The sequence below is a fragment of the Neofelis nebulosa genome, chromosome 1 (genome assembly GCF_028018385.1).
Source record: "Neofelis nebulosa isolate mNeoNeb1 chromosome 1, mNeoNeb1.pri, whole genome shotgun sequence".
NCBI classification, from domain to species: Eukaryota; Metazoa; Chordata; class Mammalia; order Carnivora; family Felidae; genus Neofelis; species Neofelis nebulosa.
In genome coordinates this window covers 183,532,392-183,558,265 of record NC_080782.1, presented here as the reverse complement: position 1 = coordinate 183,558,265, position 25,874 = coordinate 183,532,392, and the positions used below count along the sequence as shown (strand labels likewise).

The 25,874-nt window shown below is 39.9% G+C and overlaps 1 protein-coding gene and 1 long non-coding RNA gene across 7 annotated transcripts in view; one reads left to right on the top strand and one right to left on the bottom strand.

The window, feature by feature from the left end:
• Positions 1 to 16,985, bottom strand: part of LOC131483740 (uncharacterized) — a 127,559-nt gene extending 110,574 nt beyond the window's left edge. For both annotated transcript variants that reach the window (XR_009247887.1, XR_009247886.1), the window contains exons 1-2: positions 16,029 to 16,985; positions 15,332 to 15,512 (exon numbers count right to left, since the gene is read on the bottom strand). This is a non-coding gene — a long non-coding RNA (uncharacterized LOC131483740). The remainder of the gene's footprint in view (positions 1 to 15,331; positions 15,513 to 16,028) is intronic.
• On the top strand, positions 16,593 to 24,150 carry SLITRK5 (SLIT and NTRK like family member 5). Of its 5 annotated transcripts, none has more exons than XM_058682086.1 (3): positions 16,593 to 16,706; positions 19,333 to 19,483; positions 19,885 to 24,150. In XM_058682086.1, exon 3 carries the CDS (start codon positions 19,893 to 19,895, stop codon positions 22,767 to 22,769), a length of 2,877 nt encoding a protein of 958 aa, XP_058538069.1. In that variant the 5' UTR covers positions 16,593 to 16,706; positions 19,333 to 19,483; positions 19,885 to 19,892; the 3' UTR covers positions 22,770 to 24,150. The 5 variants fall into 5 exon arrangements, with proteins under 5 accessions (XP_058538069.1, XP_058538073.1, XP_058538081.1 ...); XM_058682098.1 differs by lacking the exon at positions 16,593 to 16,706 and adding an exon at positions 17,033 to 17,298; XM_058682090.1 differs by lacking the exon at positions 19,333 to 19,483 and having other exon boundaries at positions 16,594 to 16,706.
• Positions 24,151 to 25,874: the final 1,724 nt, after the last annotated feature.

Sequence of the window (25,874 nt, the reverse complement as noted above, 5' to 3'; positions counted from 1 at the left end):
GCCTGCTTCAGATTCTGTGTCTTCCCCTCTCTCTGCCTCTCTCCTGCTCGCACTCTGTCTCTCTCAAAAATAAATAAACGTTAAAAAAATTTTTCAATAAATTACTAGAATACTTTTTAATGATTAGAAGTCTAATGAACATTTGCTGTTAACTCACAATTAAGTTAACTAAGAGTTAATTATATTTGTTTACTAAAAGTACACAGTTTACTACATTTTAATATTTCTTTTTTTGTATGTTATCTCCAGTAAACTGTGAATTCCGTAAAAGTGAGATCTTATACTTCTTGATGCTATTTGTTTAGAAAATTGACAAAGAACCTTACACATGTTAAGGGATTAATAAATGATAGTTAAATACTTAAGTATACTAGAAAATTTAATATTTGAAAATATAAGCACACACACAAATAAAACTCATAAACACATATTAATAGTATACATCTAATCAAATCCCTTAATATGGAAGATAGATATCAAAAGATATCTGACTCAGAAAAAAGTAGTATTAAATGCAAGATATTAAATTTAAAACTTTCACAATTTGGAGGCACCTGGGTGGCTCAGTCAGTTGGACCTCTGACTTGGGCTCAGGTCATGGTCTCGTGCTCAAGTTCGAGACCCACATCAGGCTCTCTACTAGGCTTGCTACTGTCAGAGCAGAGCCCGCTTCGAATCCTCTGTCCCCCTCTCTCTCTGCTCCTCTCCCGCACACGCTCTCTGTCTCAAAAATAAATAAACATTTAAAAAATAAAGCTTTCACAATTGCACTTAATTACAAAATAGGAAGGGAATAAGACAAAATACAAAAAATAGCACATGGATCGTTGATTATGTAGCTTTGACATTATTCTCATGAACAACTATAAATAAAACCTGCTTATATTATTAGCATAACACATATCTTGGAAGGGAAGGAAGGACCCTGATCACTTAAGATTTATATTGAGGAAATGAAATAATTATGCATGTAATAATGAAGTACCTATATTTGGAGGGTGGGGATCTACATGTGTCATTGCATGCTAAGAGAAGTTCCTGTATAATTTATGTTGAAAAGCAAATATATAATATAAGAAATGAGGTCAGATGACGGGTGAACTGTGGGGGGTTGAAGATAAGCCTGAGTTTCATAGTAATTTTCTTTAACATTTATTTATTTTTGAGAGACAGAGAGAGACAGAATGTGAGCAGGGGAGGGGCAGAGAGAGGGAGACACAGAATCCGAAGCAGGCTCCAGGCTCTGGACTGTCAGCACAGAGACTGACACAGGGCTCAAACCCACAAACTGTGAGATCATGACCTGAGCCGAAGCTAGACGCTTAACTGACTGAGGCACGCAGACGTCCCAAGAGTGTCATATTAAAATCAGATGATGCAAAAAGTAAAATCTCCACACATGTCCCATTCTAAGTTAGGCAGTTTGCATCCAGCTCTTTAGGAATATCAGGTTAGAAAGATTAAATATTTATCATCTTTAATTCAACTAATTTTTGAGCATTTATATAATTTGACTAGTGAATTTACCCAAATGTACTCTTTTTAATAATCATTTCGCTCTTAAATTTCATTATCTTTTACTAATATGAGTGCAGTAAATAGTTTTAAAATAATAATATATCCACCTACTGGTTATGCTTCCCCTTAAAGTGCAAATTTCTTCATAAAATCTATACCTGTTGGCAGACACGCAGCTCTCATTTTGTATCTCACATTCAGAAGAGTTTTAAAACAAAACAAAACAAACAAACAAACAAACCCAAATCCATTTCAGAGTGTTTTATTTTGTGAGATCATTCATCAGACTCTCCTAACACTACACACTGCAAATTCAGGAACTTCAGAGAACAGAGCACTTTAAAATCACCTTCGCAGACAAGAAAGGACTTCTAGAAATAACTGTTCTAATAGCTGCCTGAAGGATTCTGCAGTCTTTAAAGCTAGCACAGAACGGCTTCAGTGGTCAGCTTCGACCTGCCTCGTCAACCAACCAGGATTTACATAGCTATATATTTCCGAGGGGTTTCTTCTGGCCCAAGCCCCCTGCATGATTAAAGGGGTCCTTGGGTCCCAGAAGTTACATCTACTGTGACCCCAGGCTCCTCTCACGTGTGCTCAAGCTCTGAGCCCTGGGTATTCTGCATTCTGCGAGAATATGGCTGGGGGTGTAGGGAATAGAATTATAAACAACAAAATAAAAACAAACACACAAATCCTTCCACTCAGGTTTTAGAAAATAGCAACAGATAGATAAAACAAGCATAGGGACTGTGTCTAAACATCCCTTCTGAAAACTTCCCTAACATATGACATTGGTTTACATAAATAGAGCAACATAATATTTATAAACATCTAAATTCCCAACACTCAGTAAAATCTTGAGTCATCGGATTTTCTCCCAGCAAAAAGTACCTATTAACTGACATTTGGATATATTCATATAATAATCATTATTTGAAATGATAGGCAGATGTAGCAAGCAAATCACAATCTTAATGTGAAAGTCAAAAGGTAGCCTAACTACTGGGAGATATAAATATTAGCATAATAAAGTTACTACCTACCATGGAGAAAATTACCAATTCTTGTGAACACATGAAGAGTATATTTGCATATTTATGGCAAGTGCCTGTTAAAATTGGCAGCAACTTTTTTAAATTTACTGTTTTCAGGATGACATTCAAGGTGAGTGCATTTTATTATGCTCTGATATTTGAAAATTGAACGCACCATATATAGTATATACATTTATCATTTTCATTCACTGTCTGCTAGTGTGTGTGCCTGTGTGTGTGTGTGTGTGTAACCTAGGCTATGCATCTCCACAGCTATGAGAGCAGTTATTATACGGCTTGCTATCATATCAAAAATAATATCTGTAAGTGAAATGCACCAAAATCAACCTTTGTAGAATCAAACACAATACCCATGGTGAAAATATTTTCTTCAAGAAGAAACAAGTTATTTTCTTGTATGTGACTTTCAAGATCATACTCATGGATTTCAGAATTGCACCTTAACAAAAGTTCTTTAATAGAGGCGGGCAGTTACAAAAAACCCCAAAATATTGAATAACAGAATTCAAAGTTAATAAGGTTGTGTGCTAAAATATAAATTCAGGGATGACAAAAATCATTCAAAATATACAAGCCAAAAGTATGTGTATGTATATATAGATGTATATATTTAAATTAGCAATTAAACAATAACATTCCTGATATATATTTACATAGATACTGACAAAAATTAATAGATGATACAGCAGAGCACTAATATGAATTAATGGTATGCATATATAATGTTCTATATGTATGATAAACTAATTTACACTAGAGTTTATATTCGTAGTAACTTGACAGTCCTGTATTTTTCTACAAAAGCAACTTTCACTTTCATATGTAGCTGTTGACTGTAGTGCTACAAACTTATTTTAAATAAATCCAAATTATATATTCTTCATGGAGACAGTTATAAAAATTGCTTTATAATTTCTTTAGTGTAGTAAATATGTTTCATATTCAAACCTGACTTAATTTTCCTTACAATTTACTAGAGTTTTTCGTTACTTATGCTCTAAAGTCAGGATACAAAAAAAAAAAAAAAAACAAAAAAAAACATAGTTTCTCCTCTATTTTGTCCTCCAGGTCTTTTGGAACAATGTACATGCATGAGTTTTCTAAAATTCATCACTAGGAAGTGCTGTTTGGCAAGCATTCCCATTTTCTTATTCCGGTAGCCAAAAAGAGCTAGTGAAATCTGCAAGCCAGCAACCACTTAATCTATGGCAGACTCTTGGTGCTATAAATCCATAACTAATCAGGATCAGCTGATAATAAATGCAACTTGTCTTGAACATCTATTCTGGGAAAAAAAAAACTTTCCTGCAATCCCATGTAGGCTTCTCCCACTCTTTGATTTAGAGAGTAGACTCAAAGCATGTTGGTGCTTTTAATAACTAATAATGTAACATGAAACAACAGCTAACACTTACTCAGTGCTCACAATGTGCAAAGCAGTATGCTAAACATTTTGTATGAATTAACTCGTTGAATCCTCATGACAAATGAAAGTAATTACCTGATGTAAATAAATTCACAATATTTTAAGCAGTCATTAAAAGGCAAAAATGGAACTGATTTACCCAAACCTCTGTTTTTAATCACTGCACTCACTATCTTTGAAAAAGTCCCTCACACGGTGAAAACTATCAATGCGATCAAAAAGGACCCATACCTCTGTGTTCTAAAACAGTAGATGAATATATATTCTAAACACATTAAACCTGTTTGTCTCCTAAACAATGATTTGAAAGGAATAAAAGAAACCTCTATACACTTCAGATTTTTGTTCAGTTTCCTCATTTAAAGTACCTATCTGAATGACATTGGGGAAAATATTCCACATTTTAATTATATCTTCTGTCAAAATGTTATCAAATTCACAAAAACCTCCAAACTATGATGCCCTGATAGTACATTAGTGACATCAGAAATGTACAGATACAAGGTCTCTGATAGGAATAAGGGTACCCTGAGCATGCTCCAACATGCATAAATTCATATGCATGTAGCCAGACTTTTAGGGCACTGTCATCACTTTAGTTTTCCCCATAAAGTTAATCAATCTTTTGGCTTCATTTTTTTTTCTGTCAGTGAACACACATGGTAAGAATACAGTTTCATAGCTTACCTATTGCTCTCATTATATAATGAAGTTTTTCAAGCTTTTTTTTTTTTTCATGACAATCCATTCAGTAGATGAAAGCCTTATGCAAATGACATGAAATGCTGCCAAAGCAACATGGAACCTGAGGTTGTTAGTGTCTTATTTTTATTTTGTGCTTTTCAGAATACGTTAATTATCAAGTTAACTCCACTTCTGTTCCTTCTGGTGTACACTAAGGAGTCAGAAAATGGGGAGTCTAATTCTCCAATAACCAGAGGTGCACTTTGGTTCAAATATTTACACTGTCTGGGTCCTTTAAATAAGGAGATAGTACCCCACGTTTTCCTTTTAAAATTTAATGTGATTAGCTTTCTATTTTTCTTCATTATTTCTCATTCCACAACTCTGAAAACATACTTAAAAACTAACATTTAAAAAAAGCTAATTGTTTTTGCTTTTAGATGTAATTTTAAAAAGTTCTTTGAAGTAAATCTTCAATAATTCACTAGAGTTTAGGAACCAGATCTTTATATTTAAAGACTATTGGCCTTCTAAGTGACTCAGTAATTAAAAACTGATAAACTTTCAAATGGGTTTCTCCATTCAATCACAAAGTTGAATAGTTACCAAAGATGAGCTAATCCCCTTACCTCCATTTGGGCCTCACCTAAACCATTCCAGAAAAGGTTTTGTAACCTTTCTCAGAATTTTTCACATATGTTCAAAATGTATTATATTAATTTTTTTAAGTAACTCAAAATCTGAATGACTTGTTATCACCATATGGGCATAGAGAGTATATGCTCAACATTTTCAGCATAGTAACCATTTGTCCTGAATCATCTGATCACAAATCAGGATAAATCATCCCAAATTGAAAACCTTATTTGCAGATGTAGCTTGCTTTTCTATTATTCTGCTCAACTGTATTACACATTTCTGGGGGGATACAATTCAGCTTATTCATTTTATTAAGCATAGATGGAAAGACAATATACTTGTTCATGCATGCATTTCTTCAGTTATACGCTCTCACACACTCACTCAGAACCAGTACTGCCTTGCAGACTTTGGTATATGCTGCAATTTCTATGGTCCCGGATCTGAGGCATCCGCTGCTAGCAGGTGTCTGCAGGTGTTTGCCTACAAGACGTTCATTGACAGTTTATTGCAACCAGCGTACCTTCCCTGGTAGTGAAAAACAGTGGCAAAAGCACTGCAGGCTAAGTAATGTAGGATAATGATGCTTCATGTACTGTGAATGCATAATTATTCATTATCAGTTGGGCAAAAATTAATCATTCTTCTGTGATATTTTTCCCATGGAAGAACTAGTTATCAAATTCTAGTTTCCACAGGCATTGTCAGTGTATTGGAAGGACTGCAGCTGTACTATGAGTCTCATGGACATTTAACTTCTGACAGCTGTGAATGCTTCTTTGTGAATGCAGACATTGCTCTTTGACTCAGAGTTTCTGGAAGAACTCCAAGATGCATTCTCAAGGGCTGCTGCAGACTCTCCGCGTGCATGTTAGGAGAAGGTGGTCAGAAACGTCATGAACTGCTAGCATGGACAGAAACCTGTATTTTTTCTACATATATTTATTTCAGTATAGCTAAAAGTAGATGCAGTAATAGTCAATGATGAATCTAATATTTATAAATTTTCAATATTTGAAGACGTATCATACTTAACGTCAAATCATTCCATGTTCAACTTTACTTACATTGAGGAAGTACTAACATAAGCCAAAACTCAAATATTTTCTTTGAGTTTTATGGAGACACCTGTGTGACATTCATAACAAAACTGGGCTATTGGACATGGATGATCAAAATATTAAGGGTCAATAAAGTATAGTTATTTATAGTGGGTTTTAGTCATTTGTGATTAATATTTTCATGAACCTAAGTGGTTTATTAATTATAAAGAAATTTCATTAGGCAATGAGATTATCTCATTTATGTACTCTTTGGAAAACTTAGAAAATATGTGTTATGCCATTTTCAATTTTATATGATTTCTATAACAAATTCATATGCCAAAGGGCTATGGGTTGTATCCTTAAACTTATGCATGAAAGGGTTGGTATGAGTGCTCTTCAAAGGAGCCATTTTAGTATTGTATTATTGATTTTTTTAGCAGGTATATAATGCTTGCTTTGACTACTGGTTTACTAAATATAAAATAATAATTAGTCAAAAGCTCAAAAATAGAAAAACCTTCTATTATGGACATTTTTACATTAGAAAAGTATACTATATGTATTCAAAAATATTGTTTTATGAACCTTATGTATTCTAGTTGCTGTGACAATAACTCCTGGTAGCTAATAATGTTTTTTTATTCTTAAGGTAGAACAATATATTTGTAAATATATTTAATGATCAGTTTAAGATATATTTTATTTGTAAGCGTAACACTATGTATTAAAAATTTGAAAGGTATTCTTACTGCTGACTTTCTCAGAAAACATTCAACATTATAGAAATGATTAATCACTTAGAAGGTATGTTTATTAAAGCTCATTACTAAGTATTGCTAGACATTATTTTCACTTTTCCTTTAAACTGAAGTAAAAGTCCAAAAGTGTGCATCTAAATTAGCAAATTTTTAAAAAAGAAAAAGAAAAAAGATACCAAAAGTCCCTGTAATTCATATCATGGTATGGTTCTGCTCTATACTGTCTTTATGAAACATTGAATATCACCAACTGCCTTGAGGCAACATGAAGTTGTTTTAATAATTACATGAAAGAATATGACCATCTCACAAAATAGCAGGCAAACAGCAAATGAATGTATGTTGTAGGCATGCATACATTTTAGTTGATTGATTTTGAATTATAAATGATGTTAGAATTGCTTGTTGATGCTTGTGTTAACTGTGGCTGGTAAATATAATTACAAATTGAAAAACTTCGTCAAATAGATTCCTATTCTTTGGGACAAATCAATTTAAGCCTCTCTTTCTCTCTATAATAGATGACTTCTAAATGCTATTGTATCAATACTATAATGAAAACTTTTTAATATAAAAATACCTACAAACAAATTTTAGTATTTACATTCAATCAAGTTGCAATATAGTCATTGATCAAAGTCTGTCTTCATAGCAGTCACTATCCATATAATATTGCAGTTAAGGACCCAGTTGATTATACAACGAAGCATGCCTCTTATACTAGTGATTCAAATCCAAATTGGTTATTTGTTCATTGGGATACGTAACAATCAATTAAAATTGCAGCATACATTATAATAGGTCACATGACAATAACTGTGAATCTAGTTTCACTAGAGAAGCATCATTAGATTGACAGAATGCTTTTGATCACAGGATAAAAATGCATCATGTAATATTAAATAAAAATTAGCTACCTTAGATCCATTTATCACAAAATGTACACCATTCTCATTATCATTCTATTATTAATGTTTATTTAAATGAAAATAACTTTACATTTTAGGATAAAGTGAATCATTTAAAGTCTACATTTTGGGTAATAATACTACGTTTCTTCCAGGGACATTTTAACACTTATCATCTGATTAACCAGCGTGTTTTTTTTTTAAGGTCCATTGAAGAGAAGCACAGTAACTTTTTTATATATAAAATATGTGATCTACCCAGAGTGGTTTCTGCAGAAATGCAAGTGTATAGTTGTTGCCAAGCCAGAATCAAGAATGGCGTTGAAGTCTCTGAGCGCCACTGTACTGCTATGGAGCAGATGGCTTCCTCTCAATTTTGGACTTAAGCTCTCAAGCAATTCATGCTTCTTTTGAAGCTATATTGACTTTGCCCAAAGAAGAAATACAATAATGGAAATATAGGTCAATTTTATTATTAATATTTTAGATAAGCTGATCGAAAACAAATAAAAATTAATCTCAAATATTATAATAATTTGTAATGAGGACTGGTTACCAAGCTATTACATCTCTGTTTCAAATATATAAATATGAATTTATTTAAACTGAGATTTATTCAGATCTTCATGGAAAATAGAGGACATATTTGCATTCTATAAATTCATTAATTATAATTTCTTGTCCAAACTCTGCCCACTCTACTTGTACAAGACAGCATTGAACTTCAAAATAGAGCTGTTGTATTCAAATGGTGGAATGTAAGAGTTCAAGTGCTGTTTTGTTACTGACTGACAGACTTCTCTGTACAAAAAGCCTATTCCAGGGTAGTTCCTTGAAGCAAAATACCCTCTTAGGACTTTCTTCTCCAGTTCCACTAACATCCCACTGTGTGATCTGAAGAAAAGCACCTTAGAGAGTACTCCATCATACATAAAAAGGCACTTATCTTCTAATAAAATTCTATTGATATAAAATAATCTACCTTGCCTTCTTTATAGTGGTGTAATAAGGATGTAATAAGGAATTTTGAAATGCCTGTAAAATGCCTTGAAATCTTTAAAAGAATGGCAGGAGTCTTCAACTGAATGCAATTTAAATGAATTGAATACAGACCCTCAACAGAATGCAAATCAGGCCCCTTGCCAAATGTGAATCATAATTGTCCTTATTTATTGAGAGTGTCATAATCACCATCATTACTCATGAGTACAGCTGTTCATACTGATTGACTTTCAAGGTATCCCAGAAATTGTGTGAGAAACACAGCTGCAGCCTTCTAGGGATTTATCCTCTAGATCTGTACTGTCCAATATGGTAGCCACAAGGCACATGTGGTTACTTATATATAAATAAGCTAAAATTTTAAGAATTAAAATTGTATTTGCTATGTCAGACCGACCACATTTCAGTTGCTCAACAGTCACCTGTGGCTAATGACCATCATATTGGACACTGCAAATAGGGGTTAGTTCCATCATCACAGAACATTCTGTTGGAGAACATTTTTATAGAGGCTTGGCAAATATATGTTACAAAAAATAGTATTCAAGTATTAAACTTATGCAATAGTATTTTTTAAATTATTTTAATGTTTATTTATTTTTGAGAGTGAGAGAGAGACAGAGTGTGAGCTGGGGAGAGGCAGAGGAAGAGGGAGACACAGAATCCGAAGCAGGCTCCAGGGTCCAAGCTATCAGCACAAAGCCTGATATGGGGCTCGAACTCACGAGCCATGAGATCATGACCGTAGCCAAAGTCAGACGCTTAACTGATTAAGCCACCCAGGTGCCCCTATGCATTAGTATTGTTATATATTATATTCCACTTATTTTGACTGGAGAATGCAGGTGACTTGTCAAAAAGTAAAAATGACCCTGAAATCCTTCAACTACCCTGATATGAGTCAATTATTTTATATCAAACATAATACAGTTTAGGATAATATATTTAGCAAATAAATATTTGTTGAATGAAAAAATTCAAAATTGGACATGCATTTATTGGGTATACAAAGAGTCTTTTGAAGCTCAGTTTTCCACTGTTTGAGGGGTAAGAAACTCAAATTCTTTGCTCAATAAGAAATGATAATCTAGTCCAGAAGAAAATGGCAACCTTAATCAGGAAACAGAACATCGTGCTAGGCAAGTGCTAGACAATGGAAGAAAATGTTCAGGTAAGGAAGTCTTCGGTGTTGGTTAGAGTGGACAGAAAGGAATTTTTTGGTGAAGAAAGGATTTACAGTAAATTCTCTAGAACAATAGCTGAAAGAAAAGGGAAGAGCCAGTTAGATGAATGAGCAGTACAACAAAACTTTTGGAGTTGGGAAAGCTGACTTGTTTTGAGGGGATAGAGAGATTATGGGAGTCTCCCCTTGAATGAAAGATCCTAGTTGATAAAAGTTGAATAAAGTATCGTCAATTTAGACATTCTCCTATAAACAACAGTCCTTCTGAAAATTTTGTAATGAAACTGTGTTTTAGGATGGCTCATTGTTTTTCTTTGAAAACCTGAAAAGGATACAGGAAATACAGATATACATAATGCCTGTTTGGCACTAGAGATACGTGAGACCCAAGAACTGATAAACCTTAAGAGACAAATCCTATCTCTAATAGAAAGATACATAGAAAAGCTATTCTAGCTATATAATAAAACTGTTTCTTTTCCAGTGGACTATGCATATCTCAATGCGAGTATAAGCAGAATGGCAGCAGCCTTTGTTCTAACAGGGCCTGATGATAGTTTGTATACTTAAAATATGTCACAATTACACACTCACTCATCTTCCTGCCGATAGCAGTAAAGATCTGCTGCTGACAATTTTGAGCATAAACACTTATCTTCTTTAGAGAACGATTTTGATCTTTCCTTCACCCACCACAGTATCAAATAAAGGTAACGTCACCAGTACCCAGCATGGTTCTACACAAGGAAGAAGGAAAGGGAAGCCAGCTTCTATTAATTATTATTCTAATAGTTAGGACTAGCAGCTAGAATTCAATGTCACATGTTACAGCTACGAAGAAAAAACATTTTAACTAATTAATTTATAGTCACATATTCAGAAAGATATTTGGTGTCTTCACTGACAGCAATGTGTCATAGAAAAAATAGTTTTGAGAAGTGCGGGACAGAGATTAACTTGGTAATGTCATCTTCAACTCTCTACCACCTCCCATATCATTGTTCCAAATACAGATTTCCCTTGACTTACAACAAGGTTATGTCCCGATAAACCCATTGTAAGTTGAAAATGCATTTAATATGTCTAGCCCACCAAACTTCACAGCTTAGCCTAGCCTACCTTAAATGTGCTCAGAACACTTATGTAGCCTATAGTGGGGGCAAAATCATCTAACACAATGCCTATTTTATAAAAATAGGCCGAATATCACATGTAATTTATCGAATACTGTACTGAAAGTGAAAACTGGTGCTGCATGGGTACAGAATGGTTGTTAAGTTTATGGGCTGTTAGGTTGTGATCGCTTGGCTGAGTGGGAACTGAGGCTTGCTACTCCACAGCCCAGCATCACAAAAGAGGATCGTACCACATATCCCTGGCCCAGGAAAGGATAAAACTCAAAATTCCAAGTAGTTCCCACTAAATGTGTATTGTTCTCAAACCAGCATATAGTTGAAAACTCCTAAGTCGAACCATTTAAGTCAGGGATCTTCTGTAATATCCTTATTTTTCAAGTACATGTATTTTGAAAATTTTTATTGGAAATGTGCATGTAAATTGAAATTTTGAAAAAATAAAAAATAGAATGTAAAGTGAAAAACCTTCATCCTACTAAACACTCCCTAGTCTTCCCCCAAAGGGCAAACTCCGTTACTGAATTTGTGTATCCTTCCAGAAAGATTCTCTCCTCCTCCCCAGCAGTGTACACAGATGGATGCTATGGATGCTATTAACAATAACAGGAACATATACTTACATACACTGTTATGAAAGGCAGAAGAGCATTCCAAGGTATAGATAAATATGTACCACTTTTCGTGGTACATTCACTTAAGTTCATTCACTTACAAATGTGACTATTCTTACATATTACATTGTATATTACATGAACATGTACATTACAGGTACATTATACTGTACACGTACTTTTTATTTTGGTACACCTGTAGCCTACTTTCTGAAAATATAATTGTTGAAAATATAAATGCATTTTAAATTCTGGAAGATATTTCCAACTTGTCCTCCAAAGACAGGGTTTTAACACCTAATCTATCAAAAGATTATCAGAGTATATTTATTTATTTATTTTTTTTTTTTTTAATTTTTTTTTCAACGTTTATTTATTTTTGGGACAGAGAGAGACAGAGCATGAACGGGGGAGGGACAGAGAGAGAGGGAGACACAGAATCGGAAACAGGCTCCAGGCTCTGAGCCATCAGCCCAGAGCCTGACGCGGGGCTCGAACTCACGGACCGTGAGATCGTGACCTGGCTGAAGTCGGACGCTTAACCGACTGCGCCACCCAGGCGCCCCAATCAGAGTATATTTATAAGTAAGTGTATGAAGCAAGGAAGAAAATTGTCTATTTTATGTACATCTTTCTCTTATGCCTCTGAGGGAAAATATCTAAGACTATAAAAAACAAATTAAATCTAAAAGTGAATAAATAATCTTGCTGAAATTAATCAGCTTAACTAGTCATTTGAATTTGATAAATATCACTGCATGATAATTTCAATTGTTGTAAATCCAAATGTACCAAACTGATAAAAAATATGCTATACTACAGTTATTTAGCTTATCAATTACACAGAGAAACAATCACAAGAGATGACTCATGTTTTCCCTTCGAGGAGAAACTTTTCTGCTTTTAGGAATATGTGATATATATAATTTAATTTCAAAGACATTAAAAAGATATATATCTGAAAAACGTGTTGTTTACCAAATAGAGCTGTATAGATCTTTAGCTACACTGTCACAAAAGTACTCTTATTAGAGCTGATTTTGGAGGAGTCTGGAATCTAGCATTGGATTTTATAATCTTAACTTACCAGTTAGGCTAACAAGAAGAAATGCAAGTTCTACTTGCTTTAGATTTCAATAACGTTGTTAATATTTACAAGATCTCATCACTATCACGAAAGAATTTCCTTGTTTATAATGTCTTTTAGGTTATTTCATGAGAGACCATAATTCTTGACTTAGCATTTTAATATTCTAAAGAAACCACACAACAATACACAAACATAATATGATGAGATATCTTAAGAAATTATTTAATGTAAGAATTCATCCAAAGAGTTGATAAAACACTAAAATGATAATTCCAGGTAATAATGAATATGAATTCATTGGTGAATTCATATTCACCAAGATATATGGCCAATTTCAAGTGATAAGTATGCTAGTTATGGTTTGAATTTAAATTTTATTAGGGAGGTATCAGATTATGTCCATAATTCACACTAATTATTGCCAAATGTATTACCATATATGAAACGTATTTATGATTATACTAGATCATTAATAACTATAATATGCACATGTATGTTCACAAATATTTAGACACAGATTCTCAACTTTTCACATCCAACCGACTCAATCAAATAATGTTTAATTTAGTATCATGCCCTTAATTCAGGAGGGATCTATTTGATCAATCATTTCATTTTCTAGTTCCCCAAAGTGTTTATGAAATCCTGTGCATTCTTTGGAGTATTATGTGAAACCAAGCATACATCTCATCTGACTATATTGTTTAGTATGGACTGAAACATAGATATGTTTGCTCGTGTAGGTGAAAGTCTTGGCTTAAATTTGATCACTGTTACATGATTAATTTATTTCTTTTCTGGCCATAGTCAATATTCAAAGAAAGTAAGAGTTCAAAGACTAGCAAACGAGGATTTTCCTTATTTCTGTGATGTTTTTCCTCCGGAATTCTGTTTGGTCTCTGCATGTCACTGTATTTTCTCCAAATTCACTTTCCTGCATAGCAGTTTATAGAGACACCTAGTGGTAAACCATCATGATGGCTTCTCAGGCTATCCTTAATATTGAGAAAATGGTAGAAAGTTGTCATCACTTATTTATTTGAACCACAAGAAATAAACTGGAATATTGTTTCTAACAAAACTATAACCTAAATTAATTGCTACCATGTTTAAAACTTTTTAGCTCAACAAATTTATTTTTAATTAGGAAATAAATCCTTTAATTCAAAATCAAAAATTAAACTGAATTGTGATATTAAATACAATTTTGAAGATTTATGAAAGCAATAAAATAATGAACTAAAACTATACTACAGCTATTTTGAAAATTCCTATAATTGATTAAACCATGTTATACCCAGAATTTCTATGGAGTTTGTCTACATCAAAAATTATGTCTGTGATAGAACTTAATATTGATATGTCAAAAGTTTCCAAGTTTAAGTAATACGTACTTTTTAAAACCTGACAATTTAACACATTCATTTAAAAATATAAAAGCAATTTCATACTTTAAAAATAAATTTTCTAATATATATAATGTTAGAAGATGATGACTAAATAAAATATACGGTAACCAGACTTTAGTGGATGAAGTTTAAGTTCTCAGTTTATATAAAGCACCTGTGGCAAATGGCTCTCATTCCCCAGCCAAATGTTTCTAAATTTACAGGAAGTTCTGTTATAAGATTTTATTGTGTTATTCAATGATGTTACAGATTACTTTGTTTCTCCCTCTCTTGTATATGCTTTGAATTTAAACAAAGTATGTATGGATTAACAAAAATATTTGCAAAACAGATTGAGAGGAAATTTCAAGAAATGCTGCAAAACCTCAGGAGGCTGCAATATTCACCACCTCTAGAAAACCCCTTCTAATTCAACACAGAGAGAGGATGTGAAAAGATGTGTGTGTGTGTGTGTGTGTGTGTGTGTGTGTATGTATATACATATACATATATATATATCAGAATCTCTATAATCCTATCTTTAACCAAGATATTATAACCACAATAGCATCCCAAACGTTACCAAGGAGACAATATCAATTATGTTTAAGATGGTCCCAAAAGAACATTAATTCATAATTAATCCCAAAATAAAATAGATGAAATATATTTAAATGGTATAACTTCCCGGTTATCATAGGAACAGGCACATGTTCACTCAGCCTCCATTGGGCCACGTATTATGATCAACTTTTTTTCTATACCTGGGAAGGACTGCAGGTCTAAGTATTACAAACACTGGAAATACGCCTTATGAATGTAAAGACCCCCCCCCCCTGGGGTGGAGGTGTCTGGTTTCATAGGCAAGAGCCAGGAATACTTACTGTAGAGATGATGCTAGTGGAGTTTAGCAGGTGACTCTTCAAGAAACTCGCTTTCTATCGATACTGCATTTATTTAGGGGTCTCCAGCTTTTTAGTACACACCAAATGTATTCACAAACATTCTTTCTGAAAGTCGTTAACATTCCCTTGCATCGCCCAGACATACCTATAAAACGTAATTCTTAAAGAAAAAAAAACAAAAAACAAAAAACATCAGTGCCCTTGTTTGCAGCTAGGATGAACCACTCCCTCTTCCAGGGTCCTTTAGAGTTAAGTACAGAGACAGAAGCAGGGGCAGTATCATTCTAAATGGTGGGAGGAAGGCAGGCGATCAGCTCAGGGCTGGAATCATCTGTCCCTGACCACCAACAAGCCTGGCACTGTCGGGGTTATTTCCACTCCTCCCTTTTTCAATCCAAGGATTGCACAGTCCCACGCTCGAGTTACGCACAGGTTCCAAGACTCTTCGTCTCCCACGAATGTGACATCCAAGGGGGCTCCGATTGCGCCGCCCGAATCCAGGGACGCCTTCGCCCTCGGCTGCCATCTATCGGCCACCGAGCGCCCGCTTCACCCCGGGCCCATCATGTCTGCTGCAGCTTGGCTCGCACCAGCGGCGCGACAATAAACAAGTGCATTGGACGGGGCCCTGCGCCCGCGCTGGAGCAGATGTCTCAGAGACCCCGGTGATGCTTACCGTGTTGCCACATCTTCAGCGCCCGGGAGGGAAGAAGCGATTTTCTCTGAGTATTTTAGAGCCGCCAGCCTGCCGGGACACGCCACAGGCGTAAAACAACGCTGCTCCTGTCCCCCCCCCAGGCCCCCTAAAGGATGTCGGAGATAGAGAGTTCCAAATAATGACGATCGTGCGCCGCATCTGGGGAAAGGATGAGAAAAACCTCTGCAAACACCGGGAGCGATGAAACTGCCAAGAGGATGCGGGAACCGTACAAATACTAATTAGGGGCCGCCGCGGCGGTGGACAGAGAGAGGGGACAGCGGCGGCGGGATCCCGGCGCGGTGGTCGCCACTACGCGGGGGGTGGAGGACGGCGCAGGAGCCGTAGCCACCCCAGGAGTAGCCAAGGGGCCGATGCCACCTTTGCTCGCCCCCTCACTACCATGTACAGTGTGCGCTGCAAGAAGAAGGCGGGCGATGCATGCACACCCCCGCGTCCCGCTCCCTCTGGCTAGTCCCCAGGCGTGCGCCACTGACCAGGGGGGAATGTGGTGAAGACGGCGAGGAGGAGAGCTGAGGGGGGAGGGGAGGGGCGGCCAGCGCGAACCCAGGCCCGAGGGTTCGTGGAGCCGGAGGCTGGAGGGGGCGGCGGCTGCTGCTGGCTTGGACAAAGTTGCCCCTTATGCAGATGGCAACTGTAAGTACCCGCCTGGGGAGTGCCGCGTTGGGTGCCCGGGACCCTGCGATCGCCCGGTGGAGCGGGTGGGAACGAGTGTGTGAGTGAGCGTGAGTGTGAACGGGAGCGATCGCTCGGCGGGGCTGACCGTCACGTTGGAGGGGCCGGCGGTGCCTGGCAGCCTTCACGTCCCCTCCTCGGGTTCCGCGCCTCCCCCCCCTCCAACAGCTCCCTCCCCGCCCCGCCCGGCTCCTGCTCCCGGCCCCTACCGCCAGGCGCCTCTACAGCGGGTCCTCCGCCGCCCCCTCCTCCTCCCTTCCCTATCGGCCGCTCGCGATCGCCCCCTTCTCCCGCCCCCCCCACCCCGCTGCCCGCTTCGACTACCGCGGAGATTGCCGGGGAGAGCCGTTTGGGGAGCCCCGGAACCCGCGGTCGCCACCGCGGCGGCGGCCCCGGGCTGGCGGCGTCCGGGCGCTTCTTTCCTCCCGCCGCTCGGACCGCACAGCTCGCCGCCTTCTTGCCCTGCCTGGGCTCCGGAAACCCAATGCACACCCCAAAGAGGTATTTTTATAGGGGCGGCTATGATGAGTGGGCCCTGGAGATGTGAAACGGGGTAAGTCGACCGTTTACTTTGCAAAAGAGGCTCGTGTGTGTGTGTGTGTGTGTGTGTGTGTGTGTGTTCGTGTGGCAGCGGGATGGCTAGCATTCCCTCTCCTCCCTCCCCTCCTTCCTTCCCTTTCCCTTCCTTCGCTTTGGGGCGGAGTGGGGGAAGGGAGCCTCGCGTCCTGGAACTCCGGGTGCTTCTGCCTGGGCCGCTGTGGGAGCAGCTGTGCCCAGAGCCACGGGTCGGGCCTGGGTGCTGGGCTCCAGCCCACGCAGCCCCACTCTGTGTAATGAGGGATGTGCAGGGCGATGGTCTAGGGTCTAAATTCTTTGGGGGCAAATACAGTTCCTCCGCCCCCGTCCTCCAAAAAAAAAAAAAAAATCAGATAATCTGAGAATGTGCAACGTACCCGCGAATTTACATCGGAGGTGCGTTTCCCAGTCAGAATGTCAGCCCTCCTCGGCTCATTCAACTTTATTTTCTCAAATTTTCGGGTTCCTTTGATGGCAAGGGGGAGGGGAAAGAGAGTGGGGTGAGAGGAAGCTCTTCGACCCCGGCTACCCAGAACTGAATTAAAGTTGTAAACGCTCGAGTTTAATACCGGCTGGTCACAATTTGCGATGGGCTGTCTGAAAGGGAGGGAGGTGAATGGGGGCGGGGAAGTCGAGGGAAGGAGGGGGAGGGGACCCAACCCCCGCTGAATGGATGTGCAGATTTCATCCTGTGGAGAACTGAATTTTCAAGGTAAACGTTTTGCTTTCCATAGGGGGTGTTTTTTCCGCTTTTAAGCTAGGAGGCGTTTGCGGTTGCGTTGGGAGGTTGGAGATACTTGTGAGGCTTATACACTGTGATTCCGATTCGTCTCGACACCTCTGGGTTGGCCACACGTGAATGATTCTCAGGCACACTTGCACATGAGCGTGCGAATGCAGGGGCTCTTAATAACGCGGGTTGGAGTCGGCCAGGGGAGCGAGGCTTGAACCCGTGACTCAGAAACGTCTTGGCTTTAGTTTTGGTTGTGATTCGACATCAGACTTCGGTGCTGATGAGGCAAAGGCCAGGTTGACTGGAGAAGAGGCATGGGTTCCCAGAGCCCAGCATTTTTACCCAATTCCCGCCTCCCCTCCCCTCCCCTCTCCCCCCCCCCCCCCCCCGCCGCAGCCAACACAACACGCACTCACACACTCTGACCATTTGTGTCCTTTCCCTTCTGAGTACCGCTGTCGACCCGAAGTAGCAAGTCCAAGGAAGCCTTTCAGAGGACAAAAAGAAATCCAGAAATAAAAGGGGGAGGGGGTCAGATCGATTCCTTGAGGAGATGAAATTCGGATATTAAAGCACAGACCTATGTTACTTGCTGTTCTCCCTCCCTTTCTATTTCGCCTTTAATCAGCCCGAGTGCCTTTTTCTCTTGGGGGGCGGGGGGGGGGGGGAGAAGAAAAGAAAAAGGAAAAACAAAGAAAGTAAAAAAAGGAAGGGGAGTAAAACACTGACACTTAAATGTAAGAAACAACTCCCAAGATGCTGGCGATGCCGGCGAGGTACTTAGTTGAGTCCAAATCCTGCTCATCCAGGAGCGTTAGTGTTACATTCCGTGGCAAATCGACGCGGAGCGGGAGGTAAGGGAGGTAAGGATGATCCTCGGTTTACTTTTAGCTGATTCCCGGTAAACGGCAGGAACGTCCTCTTTAAACTCCGGGTATCGGGAGGTGTTCCGGGATTGCGGATGCCTTCGCTGAGTTCTTTGTAATCCTTCGTGCAGAACTATTTCTGTGGCTTAGAGATGCGGTTTGGTAGCGTCGCTGACATGATCAATGAGGAGAAGTGGACGCAGGGCGCTCTCAGAGAAGCGCTGCTAAGTGGCACCGTGCATGCAATTAGGACGCTGATGTGCTTAAAAGCGTGGTAGTGAAGTCCACCATCAAAGGAACGCGCTCTCCTTTTTCTCCACACTCAAAGCTCCTGAAGACAATTGGTGATTTAAGAGCTTCTTCTGGGTCCTTTTGATGCATTATCTTACATCTCTTTTTTGCCTCTGAAAAGTGTTCTTTAGGTTCCCACCCTGGCATTTCCAGCGACGGTTTAAAATAGCCCAAGTATTGTGACTCCTTGCTTTTCTGTGAAAATGGGAGACCTTCACGGTGAACTGTTAACTGAGGAGGTTCTGAAAGAAAGGCAGACGGGTTTGCTATAGGTGAGGTGGGGAACCTTGTAAAATGGTGTTTCTTTTCTCTTAAATTAGAACCATGAAACTGAACTGACAGCCATTTTATGTATATTTATGGATTGGTTTTGAAAAGAGGGGGGAGCAGGGAAAACACTAAAATGGGACTTTATCTAACCTGCCCTTCTCTTGTAAAGGGCAGCATATTTCTGTTGTACTCATTAGGAAATGAAATCAACCTTTAAATCAAAATGAGTATCAGATAATAATAAAGTCTGGAGAATGTCGTGTTCCACTGGGGGGGGGGGTCATTCATATCCCCTCCTTCTGGATTTCAGAGAAATAGTAGTAGGGAAGAGAGAGACTTTCTTCCCAATCCCTTAGATTTTTGTCATATTATGTTGTTTCCTTTTCTCCTCTCTCCCTTGCAGGAGGTAAAATGCACACTTGCTGCCCCCCAATAACTTTGGAACAGGACCTTCACAGAAAAATGCATAGCTGGATGCTGCAGAGTCTAGCGTTTGCTCTAACATCTCTCGTCCTTTCGTGTGCAGAAACCATCGATTATTATGGGGAAATCTGTGACAATGCATGTCCTTGTGAGGAAAAGGACGGCATTTTAACTGTGAGCTGTGAAAACCGGGGGATCATCAGCCTCTCTGAAATTAGCCCTCCCCGTTTCCCAGTCTACCACCTCCTGTTGTCTGGAAACCTTTTGAACCGTCTCTATCCCAATGAGTTTGTCAATTACACCGGGGCTTCAATTTTGCATCTGGGTAGCAACGTTATCCAGGACATTGAGACTGGGGCTTTCCACGGGCTGCGGGGTTTAAGGAGATTGCATCTGAACAATAATAAACTGGAACTTCTGCGAGATGATACCTTCCTCGGCCTGGAGAGCCTGGAGTACCTACAGGTCGATTACAATTACATCAGTGTCATTGAACCCAATGCTTTTGGGAAACTGCATTTATTGCAGGTGCTTATCCTCAATGACAATCTCTTGTCCAGTTTACCCAACAACCTCTTCCGTTTTGTGCCCTTAACGCACTTGGACCTGCGGGGGAACCGGCTGAAACTTCTGCCCTATGTGGGGCTGTTGCAGCACATGGATAAAGTTGTGGAGTTACAGCTGGAAGAAAACCCCTGGAATTGCTCCTGCGAGCTGATCTCTCTCAAGGATTGGTTGGACAGTATCTCCTACTCAGCCCTGGTGGGGGATGTGGTTTGTGAGACCCCCTTCCGCTTACACGGCCGGGATTTGGACGAGGTGTCCAAGCAGGAACTTTGCCCAAGGAAACTTATTTCAGATTATGAGATGAGGCCACAGACGCCTTTGAGCACCACGGGGTATCTACACACTACCCCAGCCTCGGTGAATTCCGTGGCCACTTCTTCCTCTGCTGTTTACAAACCCCCCTTAAAGCCCCCTAAGGGGACTCGCCAACCCAACAAGCCCAGAGTGCGCCCCACCTCTCGGCAGCCCTCCAAGGACTTGGGCTACAGCAACTATGGCCCCAGCATCGCCTACCAGACCAAATCTCCGGTGCCTTTGGAGTGTCCCACCGCGTGCACTTGCAACCTACAAATCTCCGATCTGGGCCTCAACGTCAACTGCCAGGAGCGCAAAATCGAGAGCATCGCGGAGCTGCAGCCCAAGCCCTACAACCCCAAGAAGATGTATCTGACGGAGAACTACATTGCGGTTGTGCGCAGGAGCGACTTCCTGGAGGCTACGGGGCTGGACCTCCTACACCTGGGCAACAACCGAATCTCCATGATCCAGGACCGCGCTTTCGGCGATCTCACCAACCTGAGGCGCCTCTACCTAAATGGCAACAGGATTGAGAGGCTGAGCCCGGAGTTGTTCTATGGCCTGCAAAGCCTGCAGTATCTCTTCCTCCAGTACAATCTCATACGTGAGATTCAGTCTGGGACTTTCGACCCGGTCCCAAACCTCCAGCTGCTATTTCTGAATAACAACCTCCTGCAGGCCATGCCCTCAGGCGTCTTCTCAGGCCTGACCCTTCTCAGGCTGAACCTAAGGAGTAACCATTTCACCTCCTTGCCCGTGAGTGGAGTTCTGGACCAGCTCAAGTCACTCATCCAAATCGACCTGCATGACAACCCTTGGGATTGTACCTGCGACGTGGTGGGCATGAAGCTGTGGGTCGAACAGCTCAAAGTGGGTGTCTTGGTGGATGAGGTCATCTGCAAGGCGCCCAAGAAGTTTGCGGAGACCGATATGCGCTCCATTAAGTCGGAGCTGCTGTGTCCAGACTACTCTGACGTGGTGGTTTCCACGCCCACGCCCTCTTCCATCCAGGTTCCGGCGAGGACCAGCGCGGTGACCCCCGCGGTCCGGTCGAACAGCACCGGGGCCCCCGCGGGCTTGGGCGCGGGGGGAGGTGCGTCGTCGGTGCCCCTGTCGGTGTTGATTCTCAGCCTGCTGCTGGTTTTTATCATGTCCGTCTTCGTGGCCGCCGGGCTCTTCGTGCTGGTTATGAAGCGCAGGAAGAAGAACCAGAGCGACCACACCAGCACCAACAACTCCGACGTGAGCTCCTTCAACATGCAGTACAGCGTATACGGCGGCGGCGGCGGCGCGGGAGGCCACCCGCACGCGCACGTGCACCACCGTGGGCCCGCGCTGCCCAAGGTGAAGACGCCCGCGGGCCACGTGTACGAGTACATCCCCCATCCACTGGGCCACATGTGCAAAAACCCCATCTACCGCTCCCGAGAGGGCAACTCCGTGGAGGATTACAAAGACCTGCACGAGCTCAAGGTCACCTACAGCAGCAACCACCACCTGCAGCAGCAGCCGCCGCCGCCGCCGCCGCCGCCGCAGCCGCAGCAGCAGCCCCCGCCGCCTCTGCAGCTGCAGCCGGGGGAGGAGGAGAGGCGGGAAAGCCACCACTTGCGGAGTCCCGCCTATAGCGTCAGCACCATCGAGCCCCGGGAGGACCTACTGTCGCCGGTGCAGGACGCCGACCGCTTTTACAGGGGCATTTTAGAACCAGACAAACACTGCTCCACCACCCCCGCCGGCAACAGCCTCCCGGAATATCCCAAATTCCCGTGCAGCCCCGCTGCTTACACTTTCTCCCCAAACTATGACCTGAGACGCCCCCATCAGTATTTGCACCCGGGGGCAGGGGACAGCAGGCTGCGGGAACCGGTGCTCTACAGCCCTCCCAGTGCTGTCTTTGTAGAACCCAACCGGAACGAGTATCTGGAGTTAAAAGCAAAACTAAACGTTGAGCCGGACTACCTCGAAGTGCTGGAAAAACAGACCACATTTAGCCAGTTCTAAAAGCAGAGAAACTCCCTGGGAGCTTTTGCATTTAAAACAAACAAGCAAGCCGACACACGCGGTGAACGCATTTGATTAATTGTGTTGTTTCAACGTTTAGGGTGAAGTGCCTTGGCACGAGATTCTCAGCTTGGGCGGAAGATACTGAAAGGGTGTGCACTTTCCTTTTACTTTTTACACGTGGGGGAAACATTTGTGTAAACTGGGCACATCGATTTCTCTTCTCTTCTCTTCTTGTGGGGGAGGGGAGCAGAAGGGTTTACAGAGGGCCGTTTGCTGCGCAAGTGACTTGCTAACGGTCGCAGTTGTTCTTGTGGTGTTTGGAAGTGCCATTAAGAACGGTGGAAGATGGCAGCGCAGAGATTCTACTCTTCCTCTTTTGTTCCCTTTCCCTCCTCTTCTTCCCCGCGCCCCTTTAAGCCATGGGTGGGTCTAAATGGCTTTTGTGGAGAGATTAGCACACCCCAACTTTAGTAGAAAGTTTGTTCTCTCTCTGTCCTTCCCCCTCCCCCTCCTCTCTCTTTCTCTGCCTCCCTGCCTTCCTCCCTCCTATCTCATTACTTTTCCTTTCTTTTTAAAGGATGTGTTTGTATGCATTCTGGACATTTGAATTAAAAAACAAAAGTATTGTGATCTGGAAAATGATCACCATAGATGTGGACGAATCATTAAAATTACAGAGCTATATGATCCATAATTGATTAGTCAAAATAACTTATTGATGAAATATACAAATATTTTATTGTAGCACCTATTTTTATATACACATTTAGCATTTCTCTTTCCTTCACTATTTAGCCTATGATTTTCACAGAGGTGTTGCACTATATTAGGACCTGCATTTCCAAAACAGGAGTGATATCAGGAAGACATTTTAAGTCACTAAAAATGTGGAGAACTTAATGGGAAAATCGTAAAGCCAATGCAACCCACCCGATTGGATCTGTCATTTAAAAAAAGAAAAAAATAATAACGGATTGTATCCCAATGGGTAAAGGAAAAAAATTAGGGCAATTAATTGGGCCATTTGAGTAAGAATCGTGTGCAAGTTTCTGGTTTTATTAGAGAAGATTTAAAAGTATTTTTATTAGTCAACCAAAATGATGTATTGATTTGACTACTATTGTAGCCGATTTTTGATTGTTTAACCAAACCCAGTTGCATTTGTACAGATCCACATGTACTGGCACCTCAGAAGACCAAATGATGGACTGTACAAATCTCTATACGATGTCTTTATCCCTCTGGGCAGCAAGCAATGATGATGACCACAAACAGGATCTCTGTAAGATGGGGCTACTGTTGTTACAGTCTCATATGTATCCCAGCACATGTAATTTTTTAAATAGTTTCTGAATAAACACTTGATAACTATGTCAAATATGAGGGACTGAAGTAATGATTACTTGAGGTGCAAAAGACGTAGTTACGTGTGATTGACTGAATCTCCATTATTAACAATTAGGACATAGTAGCTAACTTTTATTCCTAATATGAAAAAATTTCCCCAATTATCAAATTTGAATATATGTATATATGTAAAATTCTCCTTTGCAAATTCAGGGAATTATGTTTTCCTAAAGGTGGCATTAATGTCTTTATTAATGAAACTTCAATTGTATACTTTCTTTCCTTACTGAAGTATTCTTCTAATACATGGACCGTGGTAAGTAATATATTGCCTATTCATTTTTCTCCCAATGATATATATTTTGTTATGTCAGTATTATTTATTCAGTCTACAATGCTCATAGTTTCCTAATTTCCCCGTATTCCCATAGTTTTCCTAATTTTAACTTGTGTAAAACTACCTTCAATGATTATGATGGATCTATAATCTCAAGTTGATCTATATATCCTAAATGTTCGAAGTGTTGGTGAGTGTAAGCTGTTCACCTCTGAGGAAGGTTTGCCAATGAATTTAGATTAGTATTTAAGAGTAGGAAATGTTTGAGTGAATCTGAAACTTAAAGAGCCATGTGCTTCATCGCTATTAGTGGATCTTCCCAGAATCTCACCTGAAATGTGTAAAATATCAAGGGCTGTTCATGAACTTTCTGTTTAAGGAACACTTTCCATGGCATTCTGCCACAAAGAGGCAGCATTCACCCATGAGTAAATTGACAGTAACTGCTTGAATTCAGATTGAACAGGTGGTAACAATTTCCCTGAGGAATTAAAAAAAAAAAAATTAGTAATGCTACATCGGTCAAGTGAAGTAAACTATCCCCATTCTGTGTAACATCTTCCCTTTCCCAAATTTTTTTCAAAGGGGAAAGTAACAAGCTTAATAATGCCATGATATTATCATGAAAAAAAAAAAAAAAAAAAAAACAGTACCTTACTCTTCATCTACCTCCTCCATATTTAATCCAGGACTAGAAAAGAAAAATAAATTATAGCATTTGACTTCACAATTGGGGTTGTTCTTAATTTTTCTTCACAGTGGGACTTATTTTTTCAATGTCCAAATCACTTCCTCAATATTATTATATGTAGATATGACAGTATTGTATAAATTATAGACTATTAATACAAAGTGGAATCTTCACTGTAAGTTTTATTTCTTAATTGATGCATAAAAAGTGAGAGATAAGAATTACATGAAATTCAAGATGTAGTTCTGAATGATGTAAGTAGCTTCCAAAGAAAGTTTGTTGATGCATTTTTCAAAGATTCACAAAATAATGTTATTAATTCAAACCAGCGCCATCGTCCATAATCTTGTCACAAATACTTCTTTAGGTAGCTCATTTGTACTTCTACTCTTCCTAAGGTGTCCAGCCTTTTTTTTTTTAATTTCAAAAATAACAATCATATGATTTATGAAAAGAGGTTACTTCTAATTTTTAAATTATCTTTTTTCCAATTGTACGAAGGGGATAAGAGTAAATTCACTCCTGCTCTAATAAACTTGAAAAATTTTAACATATAGAGTTATGAAACTGTGTAGAATTAAAAAACTGAATTCTTTCTCCTTATTCATTGTGTCCAGCCAATACATTAACATATACAATAGAACACGAGTTGTGTGGTTTTGAGTATTTAATTTTTGGTGTTTCAGGTTGTTCACCGAGTAAATAATTAAATTGGGTATATCAGCAG